This window comes from Phacochoerus africanus, chromosome 5 (genome assembly GCF_016906955.1).
Source record: "Phacochoerus africanus isolate WHEZ1 chromosome 5, ROS_Pafr_v1, whole genome shotgun sequence".
In the NCBI taxonomy this organism is placed as follows: domain Eukaryota; kingdom Metazoa; phylum Chordata; class Mammalia; order Artiodactyla; family Suidae; genus Phacochoerus; species Phacochoerus africanus.
This window is the reverse complement of record NC_062548.1, coordinates 135,964,631-135,978,375: the sequence shown is the minus strand read 5'-3', so window position 1 is coordinate 135,978,375 and position 13,745 is coordinate 135,964,631. Positions and strand designations below refer to the sequence as shown.

At 57.4% G+C, this 13,745-nt stretch overlaps 1 protein-coding gene across 3 annotated transcripts in view; it reads right to left on the bottom strand.

Moving 5' to 3' along the window:
• EIPR1 (EARP complex and GARP complex interacting protein 1) overlaps positions 1-13,745 on the bottom strand; it is a 75,439-nt gene that overhangs the window by 25,872 nt on the left and 35,822 nt on the right. For all 3 annotated transcript variants that reach the window (XM_047782717.1, XM_047782718.1, XM_047782716.1), the window contains one exon: positions 1,479-1,635. In XM_047782717.1, the coding sequence (XP_047638673.1) occupies positions 1,479-1,635 (157 nt within the window). The remainder of the gene's footprint in view (positions 1-1,478; positions 1,636-13,745) is intronic.

Here is a 13,745-nt window from a genome sequence, read left to right as displayed (position 1 = left end):
TCCTGGGATACACACGCACGCGCGCACACACACACACACACACACACGTAAAGACATGCACACACGTGCACAGGCTCTCACACTCACACACGTGCAAAGACAAGTGCAAGGCTCTCACACACACACACGCACACATGCAAATGTTTGCTGGGGAAGCAGGGCTGCTGTCTGAGTGAGATGTGGGCTCCGAACAGCCCTGTGTGGGCGGCAGGGCTGCTCTGCACTGGGCGGGCGGTTCCTCGAGGGCAGGACGAGCCCCACACCCCTTCCCTGCAGGTGGCCGGCGGCCGGGCTCCTCGGGGATCAGAGACGAGCACAACCTGGCGCTTGCTGACACCCCACCCCCCGAAGGCTGATAGACGAGGGCATCCCAGGTCCCCAGCCGGGACTCTGCACCCACTGCCTCCAGACACAGCTGACATGGGGACGGGGATCAGTCGCGGTTCCCTTGTCACCTCCTCTAGTAAACAGTAAGACTCTCTTCCCAGGGGCCCAAGGAGAGTGGGTCACAGCAGCTGCACGTGGTCCCCACCTGCCCTGCCTCGGTTACACACTTACACCAAGGTCTCCCCGAGACACCGTGACTCGAGGCCGGGTCCCCCGACTCTTCACCCCGGGTCCCCAGAGCCGGGCAGGCATGGGCGGCGGGCGCTGAATGTCTGCTGATTAACGTGTTTAATTGGCAGAGTGACTGAGGAAGGGCCACACAGAGGGGGTGGCGCTCTTGGGCAAGTGTGCGCGCGCCCGCGCGCGCGCGCGCGCACACACACACACACACACACACACAGGCATGTCGCTGCATTACTGAGCAAAACAGTCACAACCACTGCAACGGTAAACACCCATAACAAGGGTACGCTCCCACGGTCCCTCCTGGAAAGCACGGCTTCCTGAGGGGGCCGCGGCTTCAGTGCCCAGACAGCTGCGCGGGGGATCCCGAGGAGAGTCCATGAGTCACCGCGGGGGCACATGGGCGACCACGGGCCAGGGAGCCCTAAGGGTGGCAGTGGCACGTCTGCGTCCTGAGACCGCACGGGACATTTGGGGGAAACGAATGCAGGACGAGGCCTCCGAGGGCCTGGGACACGGCAAGACCTGCACCCGGGCGTCCACACCTGGTCCACAGAAAAGGAAATTTTAAGCCTTCAACCCGAAGCAACACAGAAGTTACTGATGCCCAGGGCTGCTGAGTGAAGCGTGCGTCTGACCTAACAGATAATGGGCCTAAGAGCTGCGCGTGCCTGACCGCTACCCCGCGGGCAGGTGCCAGCAAGACCAACTCTAGAAGGAAAGGCGCTGACGCGGCTTCTCCTGATTTGTGTGCAGGGGGGTCTCTGCCCACGTGTCTCGTCGGGAAAAGGACAGGCGTTGGCAAAGAGGAGGCGGGCGCCTCACGCCACCTTCTGCAAAGACCGGCCAGGCCTCTGCAGGGTGGACCTGGCCTCCAGGCCTGCCCGGGTGCGCAGGGCGGGACCTACCAGGCGGTGCTGCCGCGGGCCGGGTGGTCCAGGTGGCAGAGCAGCTCCAGGGCGTGCGCAGGGCTGGCTGCGTCCTCAGGGGACTCGTGGCCGCCGGGCTCCAGCTCCGCAGGCATCCTCCACACCGCGGCGCACGTCAGGACTTTGCTGTCTGCAGCTGAGGGACAAGGGAGAGGTCAGGAGAGTGTGGGCGCCCCCTCCCCGCCCCCGGACCCACAGACGGCAGCCCGGCACACCCCCTGCCGAACCCGCAAGACACCCCTCCCCCTACTCCAAAGCATTAACATTTCAGAGAAAAAAATTAATTTCCTCAAAATAGATTTACTTCTGTTCTTCTCCACAGTCCTTCCAAAAAGGGAGCAAAATTGGGGGCGGCGGGGGGGGATGGGTATATCATCACCAGAGGGGCAGCTGGAGTCTAAGATGGGCATGAAACAGATCTTCCCAGAAAGCGTGTGCGAGCACCTTGCACAGGCCTGCAGGTGCCACATCCACACACGTACTAAACGGTATGAGCCGCGGTACTGGCCCGTCCACTGAGGGGACACAGGCTGAGCCCTGCTGGAGAGCCACCCGGTGCACAGCCACGCGGGTACAGCCTCTCCCACAAACAAGAGCATGCCCACGTGCTCCTACCAGAGGCTGCCTGGCACCCCGGGGGTCAGACTCCTGATCTTTAAGATGCTCCGGGAATCTGCCCATTCCGGGGCGCCTTGCAAAGCCACTTTGAGGACAGAGAGACTAAGCTCAGACGAGAGAGATGGGTCACCTCTTTTCAGAGACTGTGCCTGGCTCCAGGTCTCTGCCCCTCTTGACAAGTTTTCAGTGAGACAGAAAGACAAAGAAAACGCAAAGAAACAGACTTAACATTATGTGATAAAACTGAACCACAAATTCCTAGCTGTAAATCATCTCCAGTTTGCTTTCCATTTCGTCCTAAACCGCTTCCGTGCTAAACACGTTCCCCTCCTAAAGACGGTCTTCGGTAAATACGGATGAAACGATGAACGAGCAGGCTCAGCAACTGGTATCAAGGGAAGAACACAGAAGGTCGAAAAAGAGAGAACACCCGTGAATGGCAGTTCCTCCACACGAAATAAGGCACAAAACAAGGGACCTCACGGCACTTTCAAAAACGTCTCACTTCTCATTGGCGACAACGGTCCCGCAACCTGCCCGCCAACCGACCGGCGGAGGAACGCAGCAGTGAACACGTGGGCCAGGAGCCTGCTCCCTGCTCCCTGGGCGTTGCTACCACAACGCCGTGACCACCCACGACCAGACGGCACCTGGAAGGATCCAGATTTCAACTAGGTCTTCCTGCCCCCGCTCTCCGGGCGCAGTCATCTACCTCGTTGAAATGGCCTGAACGACACGCAACTGCAACTGCAGAAGAACGTGGAATTCCCGCTGTGCTGCCGTGGGCTCAGGGTCCAGCGGCTCGGGTCGCTACAGAGGTACAGGTCCGATCCCTGGCCCGGAGCACTGGGGTGAGGGCCTGGTGTTGCCACAGCTGTGGCTGGGATTCAGTCCCTGGCCCAGGAACTTCCAAACGCCGTGGGTATGGCCATTAAAAAAAAAAAAAACAAGCAAAAAAAGGGATAATGTATATTGTCTATAACTTTAATCTTAACATTTCCGTTGTCAATCATGAAAAAGCACGACAGTTGCTGTCTATGCAAGAAACTTTTTTTATTTTATTTATTTTTTTTTGCTGAGATTTTCAGTTCCATAGTTTTTTTTGCAGAGTCCATGGAATTGGCAATGGGACTCCTGAAAGAGAAGAATGACCAACCAAAGAGAGTTGGCAACTTCGAGTTAGAAAGAAGCAAATGCCCAAGACTCACCCAACAGAAGCACAGATTATATTAATCTTCCTACATAATACAAAAATAAAGGCCTAATCTAAAAAGTGATGGAAATACTAACATGGGGACTAAACAGTGGCTGCACAGCACAACGAGTGAGCTGCATGACACGACAGAGGCAGTGGGCAGCAGAAGAGCTACTGTCCGGGAGAAACGACTAGCAGTGGAGTCCCCGCTGAACAACGCCTTCTTTGCAGACTTAGGCTCAGGTGTCAGGAAAATAACTCTTTCTGCAGCTGCCTGCTCACCCGGCAAACAGCTGTTAAGGGTGAAATAATAAATGCTTTCCCCTTGAGAAGAGGATGGAGATGAGAACGCTTTGTGTTACAGCCTCTAGTTAAATTTACGCTAGAGGTCCTAACTAGCTCAAGATGGCGAGAAAAAAACCAATGGTACAAGAATAGGAGAAGACTAAAAATACTACTACTTGCAAATGACTATGTGTGTAGAAAACGTAAGAGAATTTACACATGTAGATGTTACAGATAAGAAGGGAATTCAGTAAATTGCTAAACACAAATGTAACATATAAAAATCAACTGACGTCAAATTTTAGAAAACAGGGGGTTCCCATTGTGGTTCAGTGGTTAATGAATCCGACCGGGGTTGCAGGTTCAATCCCTGGCCTCGCTCTGTAGGTTAAGGATCCGGCATTGCCGTGAGCTGTGGTGTAGGCTGCAGACACAGCAATGATCCCGCATTGCTGTGGCTGTGGTGTAGGCCGGCAGCTGCAGCTCCAATTAGACCCCTAGCCTGGGAAACTCCCTATGCTGAGGGTGCAGCCCTAGAAAGACAAAAGACAAAAAAAAAAATTTAGAAAATAAAATTTGAAAAAAATTACCAGTCGAATTTAAAAAGTGAAATATCCAATAATATTTCAAACTAAAGATGTGCAAAATGAAGAACACTGCTGAAAGATACCAAAGACCTCATTAAAGGAGAGGTATACCATGCTCATGGATGGGAAGTTTACTACCGTAAAGAGTCTGTGAGCCCCCATCAAAGTTCAGTAGAAATCAACAGCCTGCTTCCTAAGTCCTAAAACTTCCATGGAAATGTGAGTCACCTGACAGCCAAGACAGCCATGCAGAAGAACCAAACTGATGGTTTGGTTGCAATCTGATATTTGCTACTGATACACAGATAGATACACAGCCCAGAGAAAGAAAATGGAGTCTAGAAATAGACCTTCCAGAGACGGCTGCCTATTTACAACAAAATGCCATTTACTAGGGTGGACAAAGGATGGTCTTTTAAACAAAAGATGGTGGATCAACTGTATATCCACAGCAAAAAACGAGCTGCATTCTACTGCACAGCATCCCCCAAAACTAACTCCGGATGTGCCGAAGATCATTGTGAGAAAGATAAAATAAAACAAATCTTTTCTAGAACACACAGTAGAATATCCTCCCAACCAGAATAAGCAAAGATTTCTTCATTGAGGCAGAAAAACCATTAATTACAAAGCAAAAGACTGATAATAACTTCGGCTCTCAGAAAGACACTGATTCAGAGTTCCCGTCGTGGCTCAGTGGTTAACAAATCTGACTAGGAACCATGAGGTTGCAGGTTCAATCCCTGGCCTTGCTCAGTGGGTTAACGATCCGGCATTGCCGTGAGCTGTGCTGTAGGCTGCAGACGCAGCTCGGATCTCGCACTGCTGCAGCTCTGGTGCAGGCCAGTGGCTACAGCTCCAATTCCACCCCTAGCCTGGGAACCTCCATATGCCATGGGACCGGCCCTAGAAAAGGCAAAAAGACACTGATTAAAAATGAAGCAAAACTGGGCGAAAATATTCAGAATACATATGTCTGTAACCAGATAAAGAGCTTCTGTCCAGAACATACAGAGAACCCTTATAATTTAATAATATGATACATGACCCAAGTTTTTTAAGTGGAGAGAAAAATGAATCAGACACTTCACAGAAGAAAACATATAAATGGTTGACAAGCACCAGAAAAAATGCTAAATACCAACAATCGGAGGAATGCAAAATACAACCAAAATGAGACGCGACCTGCCGGCCGGAAGGGCCGGACGCTGAGGTAAAGGCCATCACCACCCCAGGCGCGGGTGGCGACAGAGAGCGACCGCATCTCTCGAGGCTGCTGCGAAGAGCGTAAAGCAGTGCCAACGTCTGGACGGCGCTTTGGCAGGTGAGCATCCACTCGCCAGGGGACCAGCAGCTCCAGTCCCCCGGGAGAGACCGCCACAGAGAGTGGCTCGCTGGTACCTGCCTTCGCGACTCCCCTCCAATTCTGGCGGTTAGACCTGGCCCCAAGGCCAGAGTGATGGACGTAAGTGCCAGAAGTCAGGGCGTAGCAATTGTCATAGTGACCAACCAAGGGTACTGGCCAAGAAAGGCCAACTGGCCAGAGACGACAGGAGACAGCACTCCACGGAGTGCAGCAGGTGGCCCCCAACACGGCAGCACTGCCTGCCTCGTACGCACAGGCTCGCACACGCGAGTTCGAGAGGAAACAAGAGTTAGGAGCAGGGGGCTGAGGGAGGAACCCCATTAAAAGTCATGATCCCTGGGAGTTCCCTTCGTGGCTCAGTGGTTAATGAACCTGACTATGACCCATGAGGACAGGGTTTGACCCCTGGCCTCACTCAGGGGGCCAAGGATCCAGCACTGCCATAAGCTGTGGTTGCAGACACGGCTTAGATCCCGTGTTGCTGTGGCCGTGATGTAGGCTGGCAGCTGTAGCTCCAATTCGACCCCGCGGTTAGGGTGAGGGTTAGGGTTAGGGGTTAGGGGTTAGGTTGGCCCCAGGGTTCTAGTGAGTCACATGCCTTTTGAAAAGCTGCTCTGACCATGTTCTGGGCCCTGAGAGATGGGCCACAGGGACCTAACCCTAACCCAGTACCCTGGGTACTTCCATAAACCGCGGGTGTGGCCCTAAAAAAGCAAAAAAAAAGGAGTCATGATCCTTTACCCAGGCCTGGTCTGAGCCCATTTCAGACCTGACCTGGAACCCACTGATGGAAACAGGGCCGGATGCCAGCAGTCGGGAACCCACCACACTAGGGCCGTGAGTGGTGAGGCGGGACCCCCGTCTGTCCCCAGAGACCTCCTGCTGCTCACCTGAGGATCGCAAGCTGGGTAGGGGGCCACACCCAGGCAGTGCAGGGTCCACTGAGCTCAAAGTATTCCCTGTCCTCCTGCTAGACTGGGGACATTTGGGGGTTGGGAAATAAATGGACAAAGCCAGTCACTGTGACCCACTGGGCCGCAGACTCACCCAGCAGTACATCGTTTCCATGGGACAGACAGCTGGCGGTGGGTAAAACGCCCACTGGCCGGTGGCCTGTGGTGGCAGTGGGTGGGAGCCTCAGAAACTGCCCTCCCATTCCTGCCGTCAAAGGCGGGGGATGTGGGCCGCTTTAAGGATGAAGGCAGGCGGGCCAGCGGCCTGTTTAATCTCTGCAGAAAGCCGGGGGTCCTGCTGGCCGACCGCGGGCTGCCATCAGCCCAGCAAAGGCGGAGCCCTGCTCACAGCGCGCTGCTGGACGTGGGGCTTTGTCAGAGCTGTTTCACGGGGCCTCAGGTACAGGACCTGTGGGCGCTGCCCCTCCAACTGCTCCCCCACCCCCAAGAAAGAGGCCGGGGAACTGCCTGCTGTTGCGCAGGAGGAAACTGCGTGTGGTGTTGCCAGAGCCCTGCCGGCCCACCTGCCACCACAATACAGTCCAACACAGCTGGACGCCCAGTAGGCGGCACGCTGCGGCGCAACCTCGACCTCAGCAGGAGGGCAGGCGACACCCTGAGGAGGTCAGGACCAGCTGCCCGGAGGGGGCAGAGGTCCACTGGTTGGAAGACGGGGCGCCGCATCCCACATCCTCCGTGGAGGTGCGATGCCTGGAGGCCTCCCCATTCTGGAGCCGCGCCCCACCTTGGGAGCACGGGGCCCGCCCAGCCTGGCGGCGTGGCCGGCTGCCTGCTGAGTGGGGCACAGGGCTCTGCTGCATGGCCAGGCTGGGACACGCACTTTGGCAGACCTGCTGGTGGTAGAGACAGTACAGCCTGGGCTTCACAGAGGCCCCAGGGTTCTGGTGAGTCACACGCCTTTTGAAAAGCAGCTCTGACCATGTTCTGGGCCCTGATGGATGGACCACAGGGCACCAAGTGATGGAGTATCACTCCCGAGAAGGCTCGGTGGTAACCGCCAGGGCACGGAGGCGGGCAGGCCCAGGGGACACAGACCTCAGGACACCCCCACCCTCAGTGCCCTCCTTCGCGCATACTGATGGCCAGTTAATTGCGGGGGGAGGAAGAGCCTGGGCTCTGAGCCTGAGGAGGGCGCGCTTGGGCAGGTGCAGCAACACAGCAGTGGCACAGAACAGCTGCACTCAGGGCAGCCAGGAAGGCAATGAGGGGGGGGGCACCGGTCGGCGCCGTCCTCCCCCTCTGCACCCCCCAGGACAATGGCTGGTGGCCCACTGGGCAGAGGCCAGCAGGAGGAAGGCGGGAAGATGAGACACAGGTCCAAGTCGGGCCCAGATGCTGCCCCCAAGGATGCAAATCACGATCGAAGATTTAAATAAATAACACAAGGCCAGGATGGGCAGGTGCCTGAAGAGAGAGGCGGGTGACGCGTAAGAAACGAGGCGCCTTCCCTCGGGCAGAGGGAGGCTCTCAGGAGCAATGGACGCAGGGACGTGCTCCGGTGGGATCCAGGGCCCAGGGACCTCAGAAAACAGAGAATGGGGGGGAGTTCCCGTCGTGGCGCAGTGGTTAACGAATCCGACTAGGAACCATGAGGTTGCGGGTTCGGTCCCTGCCCTTGCTCAGTGGGTTAACAATCCGGCGTTGCCGTGAGCTGTGGTGTAGGTTGCAGACGCGGCTCGGATCCTGCGTTGCTGTGGCTCTGGTGTAGGCCGGTGGCTACAGCTCCAATTCGACCCCTAGCCTGGGAACCTCCATACGCCGCGGGAGCGGCCCAAGAAATAGCAGCAACAACAACAACAAAAGACAAAAGACAAAAAAAAAAAAAAGAAAACAGAGAATGGCTGACAGGCCAAGTGGGATACAGTAAGGTGAGTTGGTTTTTGCTTGTTTGTTTGTTTTGGTCTTTTGAGGGGTGCACCCGCAGCATATGGAGGTTCCCAGGCTAGGGGTCAGATTGGAGCTGTAGCCGCCGGCCTGCCCCGCAGCCACAGCAACGCCAGGTCCGAGCTGCGCCTGTGACCTACACCACAGCTCACGGCAACGCTGGATCCTCAACCCACTGAGCGAGGCCAGGGATCGAACCTGCGTCCTCGTGGATACTGGTCAGATCTGTTTCCTCTGAGCCACGACAGGAACTCCAATTAGGTGAGTTAAGCCTCCAAGGACCAGCCAGGAAGGGCCTTTTTAGGAACAGATGAAGAGCGTGGAGGGCTGGCGACCTGAGGTCTGGCCACAGTGCCTGGCAGACAGAAAGAATTCAACCAATGCAAGGAACGAGGGGAGGCTCGAGTGTCCGCAGACACCAGGGATCATCCAGAGGAAGACCAGAGAGTGACAGAACTCAGCGCAGGTTGGAGACGCCTGCCAACATCACCTTCCCTCGAAGCGTGCAAAGCTGCAAAATTTGCTGAATCAGAGTGAGCTTTAGGTCCAAGGAATATGGTAGGCATTATCAGAAACTCTGCAAACCCTCCGAAGCAGATGAAATGGAAGGTAAACAGCACTAAATGAGAATCACTGGAGGTACACCCAGCGAGACATGCAAATTGGCTCTGAAACTCTAAGGATTTCCATATCGGCAGGAATCTCAACAGAGCCTTCAACACACATCCACCAGCTATCAAAGAAACAGAGGCGCTTTTAAGAAGGAAAACCCAATCTTTAGAAGGAAAACTCTGTAACAACCACGGAGGCGCTCCTCTTTGATCTCTGCTTTCAAAGCGCTCCTGAGGTTCACCTGCAATTAACGGCCCGGACTGAAGAAGCCCCGCTGCAGTGACCGGCCGCAGAGGGCAGGGTCGCACCTCCATACCAGCCAAGCCTCTGGCAGGAATCACAGCGCTTCAACCACGGCGCACCCCACACAGGGGACTCCCCACCGCGCCCCTTCATCCTACAGCCAGGAAACCAAGGCCTGATGCCTTAACCACCCCAGCTCGCAGGCCTCACGCGCCGGGAGTCAGAGACAAGGTCAAGCCTCCCGACCCTGGCACAGCCCAGCGCTCCGGAAGCGGAGCTGCGCACTGTGTCTTGGCCAATTCGAGCTGGCCCGGTTCTTACAGGCAACAGTGCGCTAAAGGCACTCTGTGAGATAAAAAGACAATCGGGCACATGAATGGAAAAGGCACACAGGAGGCTGCCAGCTGTCCCCCGCAGCGCCCAGGCTGCGGCAGGCTCAGGGCTCAAAGGAGGATTACTGCCTTTCTGAGCCCCATCAGCCACTCCGGTTGGCTCTGCTAAAGGGCCAGCAGGGCCTGGCTGGGGACATAATCTTGTCCCCAGCTGGAGGGCACGAGGCTTCCAGAGGGCGCTGCGACTCGGAATCCGAGGGTATTTTTAGAGATTTCTCCCGGCTCTGAGTCTGAAACAGGCTGAGCAGAATGAATGAGGCAGAATCCAGCTCCAGGAAGCAGCCGCCTGAGCAGGTACAACGTGGTGCGCCCACACTGAGCCCAGAGCTGTGCCCACAAACGCCCTCCTATACTGGCCTTGACCTTTAAATCGCTCCTGGAGAGCACCCCGCAAAACCTGCACCTCCCGGCAGCGCAGGAAGGAGCGGCAGCGAGAAACAAAGGGGAGGTCAGAGCCCTGCGCCTGAGAGGCCAAGAGGGATGGACGGGGAGACGGCACCGCAGGAACAGGCTCCCAGCTGTGATGGCGAGGGTGGATGGGTGGGGTCTGGCCGTGGGCTCCAGCGACAAGGTGGGGGCAGGAAGGAAGCGCCGGCCAGAGAGGGCCAGCCCAGGGGCTCCAGCAGTGGAGACGAAAAGAGAGCGGGGCAGGTCCTCAGGCAGCCCCTGACCTGTGTGAGCAGCAGGACTCAGGTCTGGGCGGACACCTGCTCGCTATCTGGACAGTGACCCACCCACGGTCTCATGAAACACCCTCAGCTGGCGCAGAATGGCCCGTGTCCCCCAAGACCCCAAGAGACGAGCTTATTTTTATTTTTCTTCTGCTCTCACTTTCAATGCAATTCCTTTCTTTCTTTTTGCTTTTTAGGGCAGCACCTGTGGCACATGGAGGTTCCCAGACCAGGGGTCAAATCAGAGCTGCAGCCACCACAGCCACAGCAACGTGGGATCAGAGCCACGTCTGCAACCTACAGCACAGCCAGGGCAACACGGGATCCTCAACCCACTGAGCAGGGCCAGGGATTGAACCCGTGTCCGCAGGAACACTGTGTCAGGTTCTTAACCCACTGAGCCACACCAGGAACTCTGAGACAAGCGTATTTAAATCACCAGTTCAACTACGCTGGCGCCCAGTCACGGCAGAAATTAACACCGCCCCACCCGACCTTCATACGGTCATTCTTTGACAACCTAATGATGTGCTGACTGGTGTGTTCAGGTTTCTAGCAGTTTGCCCCAGGCTGAAATATCAGAGAGGCCCTTCCATAAAAACACCCAATCAACACAATTTACACAAAATAATTCTGACTCTTCCCTGTGAACAGGGGCGGGAGGTGGGAAGGGTCTTTTCACGTGGAGCCCAGGGAGGCAGCACGGGGTCTGCGTGGCGGGGGGGGGCTCAAGGCTGAGGTGCTGGCTCCTCACAGCAGGTGACCGCCCTCCGCTTCCATCTCCCCAGTGGAGAAACGGGCACCCCTCCTGCGGTGCCCCAGCTCCTGAGGCCCGTCTCCCGGGGACTCCGAGACAACGACGTGAGACAGGAAATGGAACGCACGAATTACACCGTCCGTGAGACAGGGTGACACTGAGCCTGACGGCGAGCCTACAGGGGCTGTGCTCTCCAGGCGGGGCTGTAAACGGGGCCTTGTCACCTGCAGAGGCCCCTGCTTTCCAGCCGTGTGGGGGCGACGTCACACAGCACGTGGTCTGCGGGACGAAATGCCGCCCCTCCCACGGCCCACGTCTCTGGCCCAGTTGCTAGAACCACACAGCAGCTTGCAGTCGCTCAGCTAAACCCTGCAAGGAGCCTGTTCTAAGGAGGGAGGGGAGATGGACTCTGATTCTGCACACGCCCTCCTGGGTCCCCAAGGTTCAGGAATGATCTGAAACAGGAAAGGGGGTCTCGTGGCCCCTCTTTCCTTCCTGGTCTTCTTAACCCCAGGGGTGGGGAGGGGGGACCAGCCCTGATGCCCGAGTCTTCCTCGTTCCCCGTTCATCATCCATCTTACGCAACAAATCCCCCTTTAAACCGGCTTAGCCTCTCAGCGTCCACCCCTGCATGCGTTCTGCACCCCGACCCCGGGTCTGAGGACAGGCCAACAAGACGGCTGCCCAGTTCCCCGGGAACAGGACCCCGGCCTCCTCGGTGCACAGGTGCCCCCCGACCCCCCCCCCCCCCAGCCGCTCGGGCGGCACCTCTGAGATGAGGAGCAGCACAGGCCACAGACAGACAGGTGGACGGACCCTGGGCGGACCGAACCTGACCCCGGGAGGTAGGGCTGTGTGGGCTCAGTACCGGACGCACCTGGTGGGAATAAGAACTCAGGGTGTGGCTGCTGAATAATGAGCTCGCCTTTCAGGTCCGGGAAGCGTCCAGCCAGATTCTTTTTTTTTTTTCTTTTTGTCTTTTGTCTTTTTCCAGGGCCGCACCCGAGGCCTATGGAGGTTCCCAGGCTAGGGGTCGAATCGGAGCTGTAGCCACCAGCCTACCCCACAGCCACAACAACTCGGGATCCGAGCCGCACCTGCGACCTACACCACAGCTCACGGCAACGCCGGATCCTTAACCCACTCAGCGGGGCCAGGGATCAAACCACAACCTCATGGATGCTAGTCGGGTTTGTTAACTTCTGAGCCACAATAGGAACTCCCACCACTAGATTCTATAGTGCAGAAGGCTCCCCCCACAATATCCGGCCCCCGGCTGGCGCCGTGAACAAGAGCCCCCCCAGGCACAGGCACTGCGTCTACCACGCAGCAGTTGCAGGGGGGCATCCACCCCACATACGGACAGGAGACCACAGCTCTGGGGGCGCAGCCAAGCCAAGGATGCACCGAGGACACATCAGCAGGTAGGAGCCAGCCGTGACGTCAGGCCCAAGCTGCTGACACCTGAGTCCTGGGCCTCGGCGTGGGCCTGCCTGCCGGAGAGACGCAGCGCTGCTTCCGCTGCGACTAAGCTCCCCGTGGCCGGGGGCCTGGGTGACGCGTCTCTCTCTCTGGAGACCTGGCCGCCACGCACGTGCTTGACTGTGTTTGCTGGGTGGGTGGAGAGGCGCTGGGCCCTGCCCAGCAGGGCATCCCCTCCGGGGTGCCCTCCGCCAGCCCGGCTCTCCGGCCCCCTGAGAGGTGATGTAAAGCAGCCCCTGCCGCCTCCCCCCGGACTCCCCACGCCAGCCCTCCCACCTCGACGCCCGCCGCGTTCCCTGCATCCTCACGGCCACACCCGAGCCTGTCCTCCCGCGAAAGCCCCGGACACGCGGACTGAGCTGGCGTTCCAACCAGCGGGGGCCCTCCCGGCTCACGTTCCCGTGGTTAGAGGCGAGTCTGGGCAGTGAGGAGCGGGTGCCCGGGGAAGGAGCCGGCAGGAGAAGCCCGCCCGCTCCCTCGCTGGAAACCAGGGACGGGCCTTTCCAGTCCGTCTTCCGCTTCTCCCGAGGGGCAGGAGGGTCCTTTAACCTACACCCACCGTCTCAGCCCAAAACAAAGGAGGCGTTCGAACGCTGGACGGGAGGCGGATGTGAGGAAGCTTTAGTGGTTTCGGAAATTTTCACTCAAGTTAACCGACTCCTGCGAGAGTTACTACGGGGTGAACGGACGACCCTGGGATTCCAAGTGTTGCAGGTGAGCGGGGCCTGCCGTCACTCCGTCTGCTAGTTGCTGGGCGGGTTCTTTTGCTTCTCTGACTGGGAGTATCAAGCACATTCAAGTCGCTCATGGTGCAGGAACATGACTATAAACAACAGGAAGTCCTTCCGGTTACAGAGCAGCCCGCGGCTGTGGCCCTGGAAGGACAGGTGCTGACCTGAGTCGTTGCTAAGCAACGGGCCGCCTCCCCAGCCCCTCCCTCCCTCCCTCCCCGGGCCCCTCAAGTGTGGCTCTGGGACTTGGCAGCCAGGGCGGGATGGCAGGTACTTGCCTCGAGTCCAAACGCACAGATCCCAGCGGACAGGGCCGACCTCTCACCATCTCAGAGAAAAGCCTCCCCTTTCAGCAGAAGCTTCTCAGACGCGGGGGGATGGCAGGGGCGCCCCCGCCTCAGGGCCAGAATCTGACACAGACGCATCTTATTCCAGACACCACACTTACA